The sequence below is a fragment of the Hemitrygon akajei genome, chromosome 2, assembly GCF_048418815.1.
Source record: "Hemitrygon akajei chromosome 2, sHemAka1.3, whole genome shotgun sequence".
Lineage (NCBI taxonomy): Eukaryota > Metazoa > Chordata > Chondrichthyes > Myliobatiformes > Dasyatidae > Hemitrygon > Hemitrygon akajei.
In genome coordinates this window covers 164,314,165-164,327,878 of record NC_133125.1, presented here as the reverse complement: position 1 = coordinate 164,327,878, position 13,714 = coordinate 164,314,165, and the positions used below count along the sequence as shown (strand labels likewise).

The 13,714-nt window shown below is 44.2% G+C and overlaps 1 protein-coding gene across 1 annotated transcript in view; it reads right to left on the bottom strand.

Moving 5' to 3' along the window:
• Nucleotides 1–663: 663 nt before the first annotated feature.
• LOC140717801 (serine protease FAM111A-like) overlaps nucleotides 664–13,714 on the bottom strand; it is a 36,070-nt gene continuing 23,019 nt past the window's right edge. The window contains exons 4-5 of the mRNA XM_073031527.1: nucleotides 9,754–9,803; nucleotides 664–4,041 (exon numbers count right to left, since the gene is read on the bottom strand). Coding sequence (XP_072887628.1) covers nucleotides 2,164–4,041; nucleotides 9,754–9,803 — 1,928 coding nt within the window. The 3' untranslated portion in view covers nucleotides 664–2,163. The remainder of the gene's footprint in view (nucleotides 4,042–9,753; nucleotides 9,804–13,714) is intronic.

Genomic DNA, 13,714 nt, shown 5'->3' with positions numbered 1-13,714 from the left:
TGGGAAATAACTTGATGATCCTACTATGAACGAGTGATCCTCAAGAATTAAACACAGATAATCGATGCAATGCTCCTCAGACAGGATGAAGAGGTCAATACTCACCAATGCCATTAGGCTTTACAATTCTACCGCCAGGACTTAAGAACTTTTTAAAAGCTATTATTAATGCTTTTTGAGATAGTGATTTAGATGCATATCATATTCTTTACTGAGTTAAGTATTGTATGTAATTAGTTTTGCTACAACAAGTGTATGGGACATTGGAAAAAAAGTTGAATTTCCCCATGGGGATGAATAAAGTATCTATCTATCTATCTATCTAAAACCTACCAGTTGATCATCAGGCCTGTGGCTTAACGGCTTGCACAAGTTCAGTGAATTGACTTGAGTTAAAATCTAGAATAAGTGCTATGTGGCGGGGGCTGGTGGAGAAAGATCAGAAGTTCTGGTCCCCACCCTAAACAGTTTTCCCATCAACCATCAGTGACAGTTGAATAGGAACAACACTCAGTAACAATAGCCTGGAATTTAGGACCTTGAGGTGGAGCCATTTCTTTCAATTAAAAAAAAGTGCTTATTTAATGATAACAGAAACATTTGGGGTGATGAAATGAAAGAAAGAACAAAGCATTGGACATGAAATTGCAAAGGCCACATTAATAAAAAGTGAAAATAACTTTATTCAACATTTGCTCATTGTAGAATTGCCAAACAGTGCATGAAAGAATATTCTCAAGCCTAAAAAGACAAAAGAGATGACCATCTCCCCTTTAAATAGCTTTTCAGGACTTTATCCTAACACTTAAAAGTGAAACACAAATTAATGTAGTCAGTGTACTAATGGCATAAAGCTAACTTTATTTCTTAAGACATACTAGTGTCATTGTAAAGTACATCAAATGCAACACAAACATACAACACCCCCCATAAATGAAGGCATTTGAAAGAGAAACAAGACCTTGTAACAACTTTCACAAGACGGAGGAATAAATGTACATTCCTGGACCTTTAGGCACACTACAGCAGCATTTGAAAACCTGCCAAACTTGATCCAATTTCTAAATTAGCTAGATCTGCATCCAGTTGTTTGTTCTTGTACAATTTAAGATGCTATTGATTCCTGAAATCTTTGAGATTGGGATGAGGGTATGTAGTTGTGGAATGCCAAATGTTTAATGAATTATTCAAACAGCTTTGTTTTACTCAAACTTATTAAACAAAATCTCATCTGAACTTAAAAGAAAAAAAATTTACAAATTATATGCAAACAGGTCAATTTAGTGTTTTCTAACTGGGCAAACACTTTGACCAATTAATGCAGAGATAATATAGTGCCACAAAATCTGGTCCAAGACTGATCAAACACCAACAGTAACTTTGTTTAGATGTAAACCAGAGGCCACAGACAAATCCCTGGCGCTGATCCTATTACACCTGCCTCATGGGCTCTGGCGGTTATGGCTCAAACCCCTTGGCCTTGGAGAAGGGAAGAATGAGCACAACAATAGCTGGGCTGGGTAGGGAAGTAACAGTACCAATATCCTTGTCCTATCAAGCAATGTAAAATGTATAAAGGCTGACAATGGGCTCAACCCGAGACATGCACCTTCCTGAACTTGGCTTACAAACAGGCATTCGTCTGAAAGAACTTGGGAGAGGGTAAATGGGAGGAGGCAGGAGTGTGAGGGAGTGGATACAGAGGAAAAGGTGAACTAAAAAAAACTTCAGAGAATAATTCAATTTATTTCATCTAAATTATGACAGATACAAGCAGGATGTGGTCCTAAAGATTCTTTTTTAACCATATCCCCTTCTATAGCCTACACTTAGGAACAGTGAAGGTTTCTTTATTTTCTCATTTTCTTTATTTCCCAAGCATAGAGCTGACAATGAATATAAATGTACTTTGTACACCACACAAAAAGATCCCCAATATATTTCCCCAGTGGCTGGGATATTTAAAATACATGCAAGGTAAAGGACATTGGCATGATCACTATTCAAGTATAATACAGGGGTCTATGTTCTTCAATTGATAGATTCATTTTTCAGGTGGAAACCTTCAAAACAAACTTTAGATCACACCTTTTCCAAACACATAACTTCCATATCTGGATTACAGTCCTCCTGTACAATGTCACACCTCTGGGTACACCCATTTCACTTTAAAGAACTTTGTAATGCCGCAATGATTTGCTTCGATTTTTCGGTTGTGACAGTGTCACTTTTGCTAACTATATTCTGGATGATGAGCGTGATGGACCTCCCAAATTCAATGTAGAACTTCTCGGGGTCTTTGTTCCTCTTGTGGGTCTCACCCCCGCAGTGTAATCCAACCACACATCCCTCTGAGTCCAATATTGCAGAGCCTGAGGCACCATGGTGGTAATCCGCTCGGAAGGGAGTAGCGTTGGGGTGTCTCACTCTGCTGAAACCATGGCTTGCGACCAACACCATATCGGGCAGATAACATTCAGCAGCTTCGCCAGGGATCATCGACCGCAGGTTCTCCAGGTATTGTGTGGAGTCACCAGTTCCCTGCTGTTCACCACTCATGACTGAGCAAGGACAGACCTTCTTCACCTCCCCATCTGGGTGGCCGACGATGTAAAGGTTGCCAGCCTGGGCTGGGGTGACTGAAGACTCCAGCAGCCCTGGAACACCAGCCGGGGTCGCCAACTCCAGCACAGCGTAGTCGAGGGCCTGATCGTAGAGCTCCAGCCAGCCAGTCAGCTTCAGTGGCGGGCACCCCTGCCCATCCTCCTCAAAGCCAAAGGTAACGTATGCATAGTCTTGGATGGCAGTGGGCCAGCAGCCCGGTTCCATGCCCTGTGCCAGCATCTCCACTGCATGGTAGCTGGTCAGCACGTAGGAGTCCTTCAGGAGGAAGCAGGTGCCGGTGCCCTGGGCGTTGAGCGATCTCCAGGCCAGGCAACCCACAGCAGAGAGGCGTTCGCCAACGCGGCGGATGGTCCGGGCAGGGATGGGCGACCGAGCCTCCTGGTAGAGCCGGTTCAGGCACTGCCTCTCCGACATGTTTGCCAGCTCCGCGCTCCGGCTGATGGCCTGCTTGAACCGCAGCAGGGCTGCACGCCGTGCCTCCACATGCCACCTTGGCAGGGGGTAACGGCTGTTCTCCAACACCCTGCCATCTGCCTCCCGCTTGGGCAGCATCTGCATTGGCGGAGTCTCAGCAGGCCGGCTGCCCTTGGGCCTGGCGCTCTTGTCGTCGGAGGAAGCAGCAGTGGAGGAGCAGGAAGAGGGGGGTGGCTTCTTCTTGGCGACGCTCAGCTCCACTTGGAAGCTGCGGCTGTGCAACGCATCCACGGGGTGGTTGAACTGGATCTTGCACGGCGGCTCCACCTTCTCCAGCAGTTTGTGTGTGTCATCCTCCAGACGTACGTCGAAGCGTCCGTCTTTAGCCAGCGCCTCCCGGATGGTCTCGCCCACAAAGCCCAGCACACAGAGCTTGGTCTGGCCCTGTGCGATGCGGTCGGACACCACAATCCGCTGGGTGGTGTTTCCCACTGTCCGGCCGCTGGGCTCGATGTAAAAGAGGACGTGGCACCGGTTGGTGGATGGCACCGGCGGCATCTGCGTTGGCTGATCACCGGCGCCACCCTCCCGGCCAGCAGAACGCAGGAACACCAAGCGGAAGTGGGTGTGCTGCGGCAGATAGCGGCACAGGATGTTGAAGTTCACCAGTCCTTTCAGAGGCCCTTCCCCGTATGCCAGGATGGTGCTGTCACTCCTCACCTTCTCCTCAAAGTCGCAGGAGGAATTCAGCGCAGAGAGCAGGGTGTCGCCTGGGTCACCAGCGAAGGCATAATGGATGTTATCAGGGTCTCCACACACACTAAAGGTGAACTCCTTCTTCAGGGAGATCGGTGCGCCCCAGTCACCTGCCTCAAAGTGGTCATTGTTCTTCAGGATCTTCCCGTTCTTCGGAACAAACTCCTCCGCATACCTGCTGGTCTGCAGCTTCCGCTTATCCCTTGGGATGACGTCACTCGTCATTTTGCTCCTGGTGATTCTGAGCTGGAGAGGGGGAGAGAGAGAGACAGACAGACAGAGACGGCACTTTTGTCAGTATTGAAATGAACTGCCATTTTTCTTTCCTTCCTGAACCTGCGCTCCCCTCCTCCACCCAATTCTACACTGGTGCCTGGTAATCACCCCTAATTCAAGAGGTGATAATGTAGGTGGGGTAGAAATATTCAGCAAATGACTGCTCAACTCTTGCATAAACTCTTCTCACTTCCCACTGGTTATTAACTGAGTGAGTTCTACCCCTACCCCATAATCTTACCCCCATCTTTCCTCCCACCCCCACAACCTTGCCCCCATCACTAGAGTCAAAAGCTTTTCTTGCTCCTCAGGCACAGATTAAGTGACTGAATATTTCTTCTGAAGTGCTTAGCTTTGCAAATGAGTGGCACGCTCCTAAATTGCAACCCATTCTGACTCACCACTGCTCACTCACTCACCACCATTAGTGTCCAACACTAATCCCTTTGCTGCCAACCTTCCTCATGACCCAGTTAAGATGGAGCTTGCACACAACGCTCGATGACTGACATCTTCTGGATACACCACAAAACTACTTCTTTCACTTCTTTTATCTCTTTTGTGTCTTTTTTTTTTGTTTTGAATATGTTTCTGGAACTGTTGAAGCCTGTGAATTGCAGTTTGGAGATCATTTGGGGGAATCCAGCGCTTTGCTGTCTCTGGGAGGCAGCGAGTTCAAGCCTCCTGGCGAGGAGACTGCGGGATGGGGTGCGAGCCAATGGCAACTCCAGGTTGCCAACTAAAGCGACAAGATATTGAAACATTGAGGCAAGTACAGAAGGTGAGTGCCGGCTGCCTGCCTTCTGATCGCTAATGGGATTGCTGACAGCGGAGCCTGTGTGGCCTGCTGCTGTTCCCAGAGGATGTTAGAGGTTTTCTGTGTTTTAGATATGAATTTGAACTATGGACTTTTCTTTCCCTCCGCAAACTTATGGTCCTGTTATGTCCTGAGTTTTTGCCCGTCCTTTCTCATTTTTTTGTGCAGGGGAGGGGGATTGGGGGGTCAATGTTTTTGTTAAAATTCATTTTTTTCTTGGTTTCATGGCTATCTGGAGAAGAATCTCAGTCATGTACTTTGACAATAAATTAACCTGCGTTCTAACAACTTTCAGTCCATGCCAACATCTTATTCCCCAACAACACTGCCTCCAACGTTGATCGCGTCATAGAGCACCGTGGCACAGAAATAGGCCCCATTTCCCATCTATTCCATTCTGGGCTCAATCTGCCTAGTCTCATCAACCTGACCATGGTCATCCATACCCCTCCCATCTACCTACATCCAAATTTCTCTTTAAATGTTAAAAATCAAACCCATATTCATCTCACTCTAAGGCAGGCTGAAATTCAGAGGGATGAGGCCCCTCTACTCAGCATCTTGTTAGCAAATGAGTAGTGACTGGAGAACAAAATTGAGAATCTGAGGGCAAGATTGCTGTATCAAAGGGAAATTAAAAATAGTTCTTTCCTGTGTTTTACCGAGATGTGGCTTACTCAGAGCATGCCAGATACAGCGATCAGATCCAAAGGCTCCTTGATACACAGGATAGACCAAACTACCAATTCAGAGAAGACAAAAGGTGGAGGTGTGCATCTCATGATGGAACTCTCTGCAGTGCTCCACAGCGTTGGTCTTGTCATACTCACATTCTCCTGACCTTAAATGCCTAACGATCAAACCCAATTGTTCTATTAACAAGAGATTACTCCCTTATCATCCTGACCACAGTTTGAATACCATCACAGCCATTAAGCACCTGAGATAGAAACATAGAAAACCCTACAGCACAATACAGGCCCTTCAGCCCACAATGCTGTGCTGAACATGTATTTACTTTAGAAATTACCTTGGGTTACCCATAGCCCTCTATTTTTAAGCCCCATGTACTTATCCAGGAGTCTTTGAAAAGACCCTACTGTATCCCCTTCCACCACTGTCGCCAGCAGCCAATTCCATGCACTCACCACTCTCTATGTAAAAAACTTACCCCTGACATCTCCTCTGTACCCATTTCCAAGCACCTTAAAACTGTGTCCTCTCATGTTAGTCATTTCAGCACTGGAAAAAAGCTTCTGACTATCCACACAATTAATACCTCTCATCACCTTATACACCTCTGTAACAGGTCACCTCTCATCCTCCATCGCTCCAAGGAGAAAAGGCCAAGTTCATTCAACCTATTCTCATAAGGCATGCTCGCCAATCCAGGCAACATCTTTGTACATCAACTCTGCACCTTTCTATATTTTCCACATCCTTCCTATAGTGAGGTAACCAAAACTGAGCACAGTACCTCAAGTGGGGTCTGACCAGGGTCCTATCTAACTGTGACATGGTGCATGATCCTGTCAGCACACAAGAAATAGCCCACCCAGATGTATTTCATATCACAGCCGGGGATTTCAATCAGGCTTGTTTGAAGAAGTCTCTGCTCAATTAGAAACAGCATATAACCTGTAGTACCAGAGGTCCCAACACTGCTATAGTAAGCCAAGGAATGCCTACAATTCCATGCCCACGTGACAATTCAGGAAATCTGATCACTAGGCTGTCCTTCTAGTACATGCATATGGCTGAAGCTGAAGAGAAAGGCTCCACAGATTAGACCACCTCTTTGTTAGAAGAGAGGCTATGAGATTGCTTTGGGTTAATGGACTGTGCCGTGTTCAAGAACTCATCTGTGGATCTGAATGAATACACTACGATGGTCACAGACTTCACAAAAACAGTCATGGACCAAGGTGTCCCCACAAGATAATTCAGATTCTTCCCCAACCAGAAGCCCTGGATGAATCATCAAATTTGCAATCTGCTGAGGGCCAGAACAAAGGCATTCAAGTCTGGCAACCAAGAAAATTACAAGAAAGCCATCTCATGGGCGAAGTAGCAATTCTGGCCTAAACTTGAATCAAAGAAGGATGCTTGACAGGTGTGGCTGGGTTTGAAAGCTATCACATCTTACAAAGTGAAATCAAGTAATATAGGAGACAACAGGGCTTCGCTTCCAGATGAGCTCAATAACCATCAAGGCATGGAGGAACCATTCCAAACTCCCTCAGCTCCCAATGATCCTGTGATTTTAGTCTCCGAGGCTGACGTGAGAGCATCCTTTAGATGGGTGACCCCACATGAAAGCAACCAGCCCAGATGAGGTCCCTCAAGACCTGTGCTGATTAACTGGCTGGAGCTTTCATCAAGATCATTAATCTCTCATTTCAGCAGTGTGAGGTACCCATCTGCTTCAAGTAGGCTTCAATTATACTGGAAGAACGTAGCGTCCAGTTGCACTTACATCCACAATGATGAAGTGTTTTGAGAGATTGGTGATGAATCAGAGAAGTGACTTAGATCTGCTCCAGTTTGTCTGCCAGCTCAACAGATCCACAGCAGATGCCATTGCACTGGCTTTTCACTCAACCTTGGAACATCTGGACAGCAAAGATGCATACATCAAGATGCTCTTTATTGACAACAGTTTGACATTCAATGCTATCATTCCCTCAAAACTAATCAATAAGCTTCAAGACCTTGGCCTCAATACCTCCTTGTGCAATTGGATCCATGATTTTTACACTTGCAGACGCCAGTCAGTTCAGATTGGCAACATTTCCTCCACAATCTCCATCAGCACAGGTACACAAGGCTGTACGCTTAACCCCCAGCTTTAGTCGCTTTACACCCATTAACTATGAGGGCCAAGCACAGCTCCAATGTCATGTTAAAATTAGATGACAACACAACTATTATTGACCAAATTAAAGGTGGTGACGAATCAACATACCAGAGGGAGATTAAAAATCTGGCTGAGTGGTACCCCAACAACCACCTCTCACTTAATGCCAGCAAGACCAAGGAGCTGATTATTAACTTCAGAGGGAGAAAATCAGCGGTCCATGTGCTAGTCCTCATAGGGGTGGAGGTACAGTGAGTCAGCAACTTTAAATTCCTCAGTTATCATTTCAGAGGACCTGTCCTGGGCCCAGCACGCAAGTGCAATTATGAAGAAAGCACAGCAGCACCACTACTTCCATAAAAGTTTGTGAAGAACCACCATGACATCTAAATATATGATAAACTTCTACAGATGGTAGTGGAAGAGTACGTTGACTAGCTGCATCACAGACTGGCATGGAAACACCAATACCCTTAAACAGAAAATCCTTCCAGTAGTGGACACGGCCTAATCCATCATGGGTAAAGCACTCCCCACAACTGAGCACATCTACAATGGAGTGTAGTTGCAGGAAAGCAGCAAGCATCATCAGGGACGCCACCACTCAGGCCATGCTCTCTTCTCACTGCTGCCATCAGGAAAGTGGTAGAAGAGCGTCAGGGCTCTCACCACCAGGTTCAGGAATAGCTATTATTCCTCAACTATCAGGCTCCTGAACAGTGGGATAATTTCACTTGTCCCATTACTGAATTATTCGCACAACCTTTGGACTCACTTTCAAGGATATTCATCTCACGTTCTCAATATTTTTGCCTATTTATTAATATTTCTCTTTTTTCTTTCTTTTTGTATTTACACAGTTTGTTTGTCTTTTGCATTGATTCTACTGGGTTTATTGAGTATGCCTATAAGAAAATAAGTCAGGTTTATATATGGTGACATACATGTACTTTATTAAACTAACATCTCCACCTTGCTGCCAATCAACACTGACGCTCGGGGTGTGTGCTTATCCTACTGCTCTACTCTCTCTACACCCATGACTGTGTGGATAGGCACAACTCGAATGCCATCTATAAATTTGCTGATGACAAAACCATTCTCGGTAGAATCTCAGATGGTGATGAGAGGGCATACAGGAATGAGATATACCAGCTAGTTGAATGGTGTCACAGCAACAACCTTTCACTCAATGTCAATAAGACCAAAGAGCTGATTGTGGACTTCAGAAAGGGTAAGACAAGAAGACACACCAATCCTTACTGAAGGATCAGAAATGGAGACAGTGAGCAATCTCAAATTCCTGGGTTTGAGAACCTAACCTGGTCCCAACAAATTGAAGCAGCTACAAGGCAAGACGGCAGCTATATTTCATTAGGAGTTTGAGGAGATTTGGAATATCACCTGAAAATATTCAAAAATCTCTACAGATGTAACATGGAGAGTATTCTGATTGGCTGCATCACTGTGGGGAGCTACTGCACAGGATCGAAGTAGGCTGTGGAGAGTTGTAAAATTAATCAGCCCCATCATGAGTACTAGCCTCCATAGTATCCAAAACATCTTCAAGGAGCAGTGCTTCAAAAAGGCAGTATCTATCATGAAGGACCCCCACCACCCAGTACTGCCCTCTTCTCACTGTTACCATCAGGAAGGAGGCACAGAAGTCTGAAGGCCCACTCTCAGCGATTCAGAAACAGCTTCTTTTCCTTTGCCATCCAATTTCTGAACGAACATTGAAACACAAACACTACCTCACAACTTTTTATTTCTGTTTTTGTACTACTTATTTAAACACATTCACTCTATATTATGTACCGCATTGTACTGCTGCTGGAAAGTTAACAAATTTCACGGCAAATGCTAGTGAAATTAAACTTGATTCTGATTTGGAATTTACTTTGAACTTTACTGCATGGGAATGTAACTTCAATTATTTTCAGTGCAATCCCTGATAATTTGATGCGAGAACACCAATTTTCTACAACAGACACACAATCAGCTATACCTGAGAATCCTGGTAATGTTCTTCAGCAGTTTGGATTAGGCAATTGGAATCTGAAAGAAAAATATAACATATTTAAAACTAAATTGAAATAACCAAATTGAAATGATGGAAATAACCAAAAATATGAATGATCTGTGGGAAAGTGAATAGAATTTTTTTTCACTGAGACACTTAAGTTGAGTAATCTGTTCTAACAGTTAAACACAATTATCTGTTAATGAGACCAAAACACTTGATGTGACTTCAAGAAACTAAATGACAGGATGCAGCATTTGCCCTGTTGATTCTCTGCTGGCATTTGAAAATATTTAAACTGCTAGTGTTACTTCAGTAAGACAACTGAAGTAATCAGTATGCAAGACATACTGTCTCCATCCTTGTTGCTATTTGATGTTCACACTTTTCAGCAGAAGACAGTAAAAATCTTAAGGCTTTCTCTTTCCGAAAAATGTACAGAATTTTTCTCTCTTCTCAGTTTCTTCTGTCAGAGTTATGGTCAAAGTAAAATTTATTATCAAAGTTCATATGTTACCTTATGTTTACATTGAAATTCATTTGCTTCTGGTATTTACAGTAAGAAATACAATTTACAAAAAACTATGCATAAACCAATACTAATAAATAACCAATATGCAGAAGATGACAAACTGTGCATATAAAATAATAAAGAGAACATTAGTTGTAAAGGCCTTGAAAGTGAGTCTGTAGAGAATCAGTTCGGAGTAGTGCTGAGTGAAGATAGTCACTCCAGTTTAGGAGCCAGATAGTTGTAGGGTAATAACTGTTCCTAAACCTGGCAATGTGGGACCCAAGGCTTCTGTACACCCTGTGACAGTATGGTGATGGCCTGTATGGTGATTGTCTTTGATGATAGGTGCTTCCTGGTGGCAGTATTCCTTGTAGATGTGCTCAGTGATGGGGAGGACTTTGCCTGTGATGGATTTATCCACCACTACTTTTTTTTTAGAAAAAGACTTGGCATTGGTGTTTCCATTCCAGGATGTGGTGTAACCAGTTCATAAGACATAGGAGCAGAATGAGGCCATTCAGCCAATCAAGACTGCTCTGCCATTCCATCAAGGCCGATCCCGGATCCCATTCAATCTCATACACCTGCTTTCTTGCATATCCTTTGATGTGCTGGCCAATCAGAAAATGATCAACTTCCACCTTAAATAAACCCACGGACTCGGCCCCCACCGCAGTCTGTGGCAGAACATTCCACAGATTTACTACTCTCTGTTAAAAAAAAATTCCTCATTACCTCCGTTTTAAAAGGTCGCCCCTCAATTTTGAGGCTGTGCCCTTTAGTTCTGGTACCCCCACCACAGGAAACATCCTAACTAATACTTTCAACATTCAGTAGGTTTCAATGAGATCCCCCCAACATTCTACTAAATTCTAGTAAGTAGTAGTGGCCCAAAGCTGCCAAACTCTGTTAACCCTTTCATTTCCAGAACCATCCTCCTGAACTTTCGTTGGACTCTCTCCATTAACACATTCTTTCAGAGACAGGGGGCCCAAAATTGTTGTCAATACTCCAAGTGTGGCCTGTGGATACCCTCCACTGCATATGGAATACAGCACTAACCTCTGGCCCAATGCAGAAGTACTGTCAGTGGGGACAGGTATGGGCTAGATACCATCTCTGACAGAAATTATTTTCTTTGCCCCTCATCAGAGCTTTATGACTCCCCACTGTAAATCTACGCAGATGGAGACTGAGGGCAAGCAGCTATGATCCACTGTACAACATTCAGTCATTCAAAAGAGTGCCTAAATCAAATCTAGACCCTGCCTCGGACAAAATTTCATACATGTGCATTTCCAGCAAGGTCAATAACATGGGTAAAGTTTGAATTCGCACCAGCACTCTGCCCCCAGCCCCACAGACACAACACCCAAACCATAACAGAAATGCACTGAGGCCAATTATAGAATTTAAGAGACAGCAAAATAAAAAACAAATACTGTAAATGAGATACTGGAATGGCTGGTTATCTGAAAACTGTTGATATCACCATCGAGTGTAAAAGGCTATGACTTGCCAGTGTTTTACGAGGATATAAAATTGTTATTTTCATTGTAGCTTAATTGTTCCTATCCTTGCTTGCATTTTTATATAATCATCTATATACACACAATTGTTCAGTGATTTTTCCAGTAGCTGTACAGCTGATTTTGTAGTTATCTAGATAGTTCTTAATTTTTCTGTAGCAGGTGCCATGCCACTTGAATCTGGTCATTTTTATAGGCTAATTATTATCATTTTAGTGTGAGTTGTTTTTTTCTGTATGAGACGAACATTGCTTCTCTGTTCTTGCTCTTGTAACCCCTAATACAACAGCTATAAACAACAAATGTTATGCCTCATTCCAGAATTCCAAACTTCTGGATCACAAAAGCATCAGGATTCAACAGCTGGGAAGAGAAGGTGCTATTCTCCCACTTACTTGCAGTGTTACGAAGTATGAACAACTCTGATGGGCAGAAGGGTACAAAATCACCAATGCCCCCCCCCCCCTTTGGAGAATCGCAAATCGCTACTATTCCGATGCTGTTATCAAGGAAGTGAGAGAGACACAGGACAGCTGCCAGGGCAGTTGTTATTGATAACAGCTCATGAAAGTTAATGACAGAGAGACAGCTCAGAGATACACAAAGTGGAATGTCTCCTACTAACAAAAGTGGAACGGAACCATTGATTACTGCTATTGTCTTTTGGAGAAGGATTGTGTACTTGGTACTGTTCTATTCATTGTGTTACGTACCCCGTAACTGGGTCACTTACCAGCAAAGATAGAGAGGTCCGTTGAAGTCTGATGGTACTATTTTTAACAGAATTTATTGATAAAAATACACAAAATAATATCAATGCAAACATACAGATAATATGCGTCGTCAATACTAAATCTAAAAGCGCGGGTCTAATAATAATCAATAAGAAATAGCTCTATCGTTGTCTAGGGGATAATGTATTGTCCGATGGAAATATAAAAGTCACTCAGTTCATTCAAGCTGCAGCTTTTGGGTTGGAGAGAAAGACGGGTTAAAACTTGCCCATTCCTTTTATGATGTCAATCCTTCGAGAGTCGTTGGGAGTTGATTTCCCCGTTGTTAGCTAAAAACCGTTCTTCCGTAGTAAAGGCCACCGATTCCGGGGCAAACGGAAAAGGACGCACGTGGCCTTCCACTGGTTTTTGCTATTACGGGATCGCTAGCGTTTCTTCTGGTGCATCTGAGGGGCTGTTCCCACAGACCCTCTTTTTATCCTGACTCACAGGGTCTCAGATGTCAATCAGGTTGTGATGATGCAATCCCTCCACCAACCTCCCCCTCGGTTCATTGCCTAGGGCTTTGATGCATTGTACAGGATGCAATACACAAGTCCATCTCCAAGAGACAATAGCCGGTATCAATGGGTCCGCCTTTCGGAGGCCAGGACACATTCCAACTCTTTGTGGATTCTGCATGTCTTTCTCTCATTTCCTGGGTCTCCTGAACTGACTTAATAGTGATCTTGCGATTCTCACAAAGGAGGGGGCTACCCCGCACCCTTCGGCCCCTCAGAGCTGTGGCACATTCGTAACAATTGAAACCCCTCAGGGAGCAACCAGAGTGGGCTGGTTTGATGGGTTACATCACCTTAACCTGATTGACACCTGAGACCCCGTGAGTGGGGATAAAAGTAAGGTCTGAGGTAACACCCCTCAGACGCACCAGGAGAAACGCTAGTGAGCATCAGAACCCCCACAAGACAGGGTGGGAGACCGGAGACCGAACGAAGGTTTGGTAAATTTTAACTCAGTGTTTTGTAGCGAGACCGGTGGGGCTTGTGTGTGTGTCCACCCTTGCCTGGGTGACGAGTCCACCACGGAAGAACGGTCTAGCTAAAGGACGGAGGGGTCATACGTGAATGGCCACAACAACAACACATTGATGGATCAAAAATCGGAAAGGA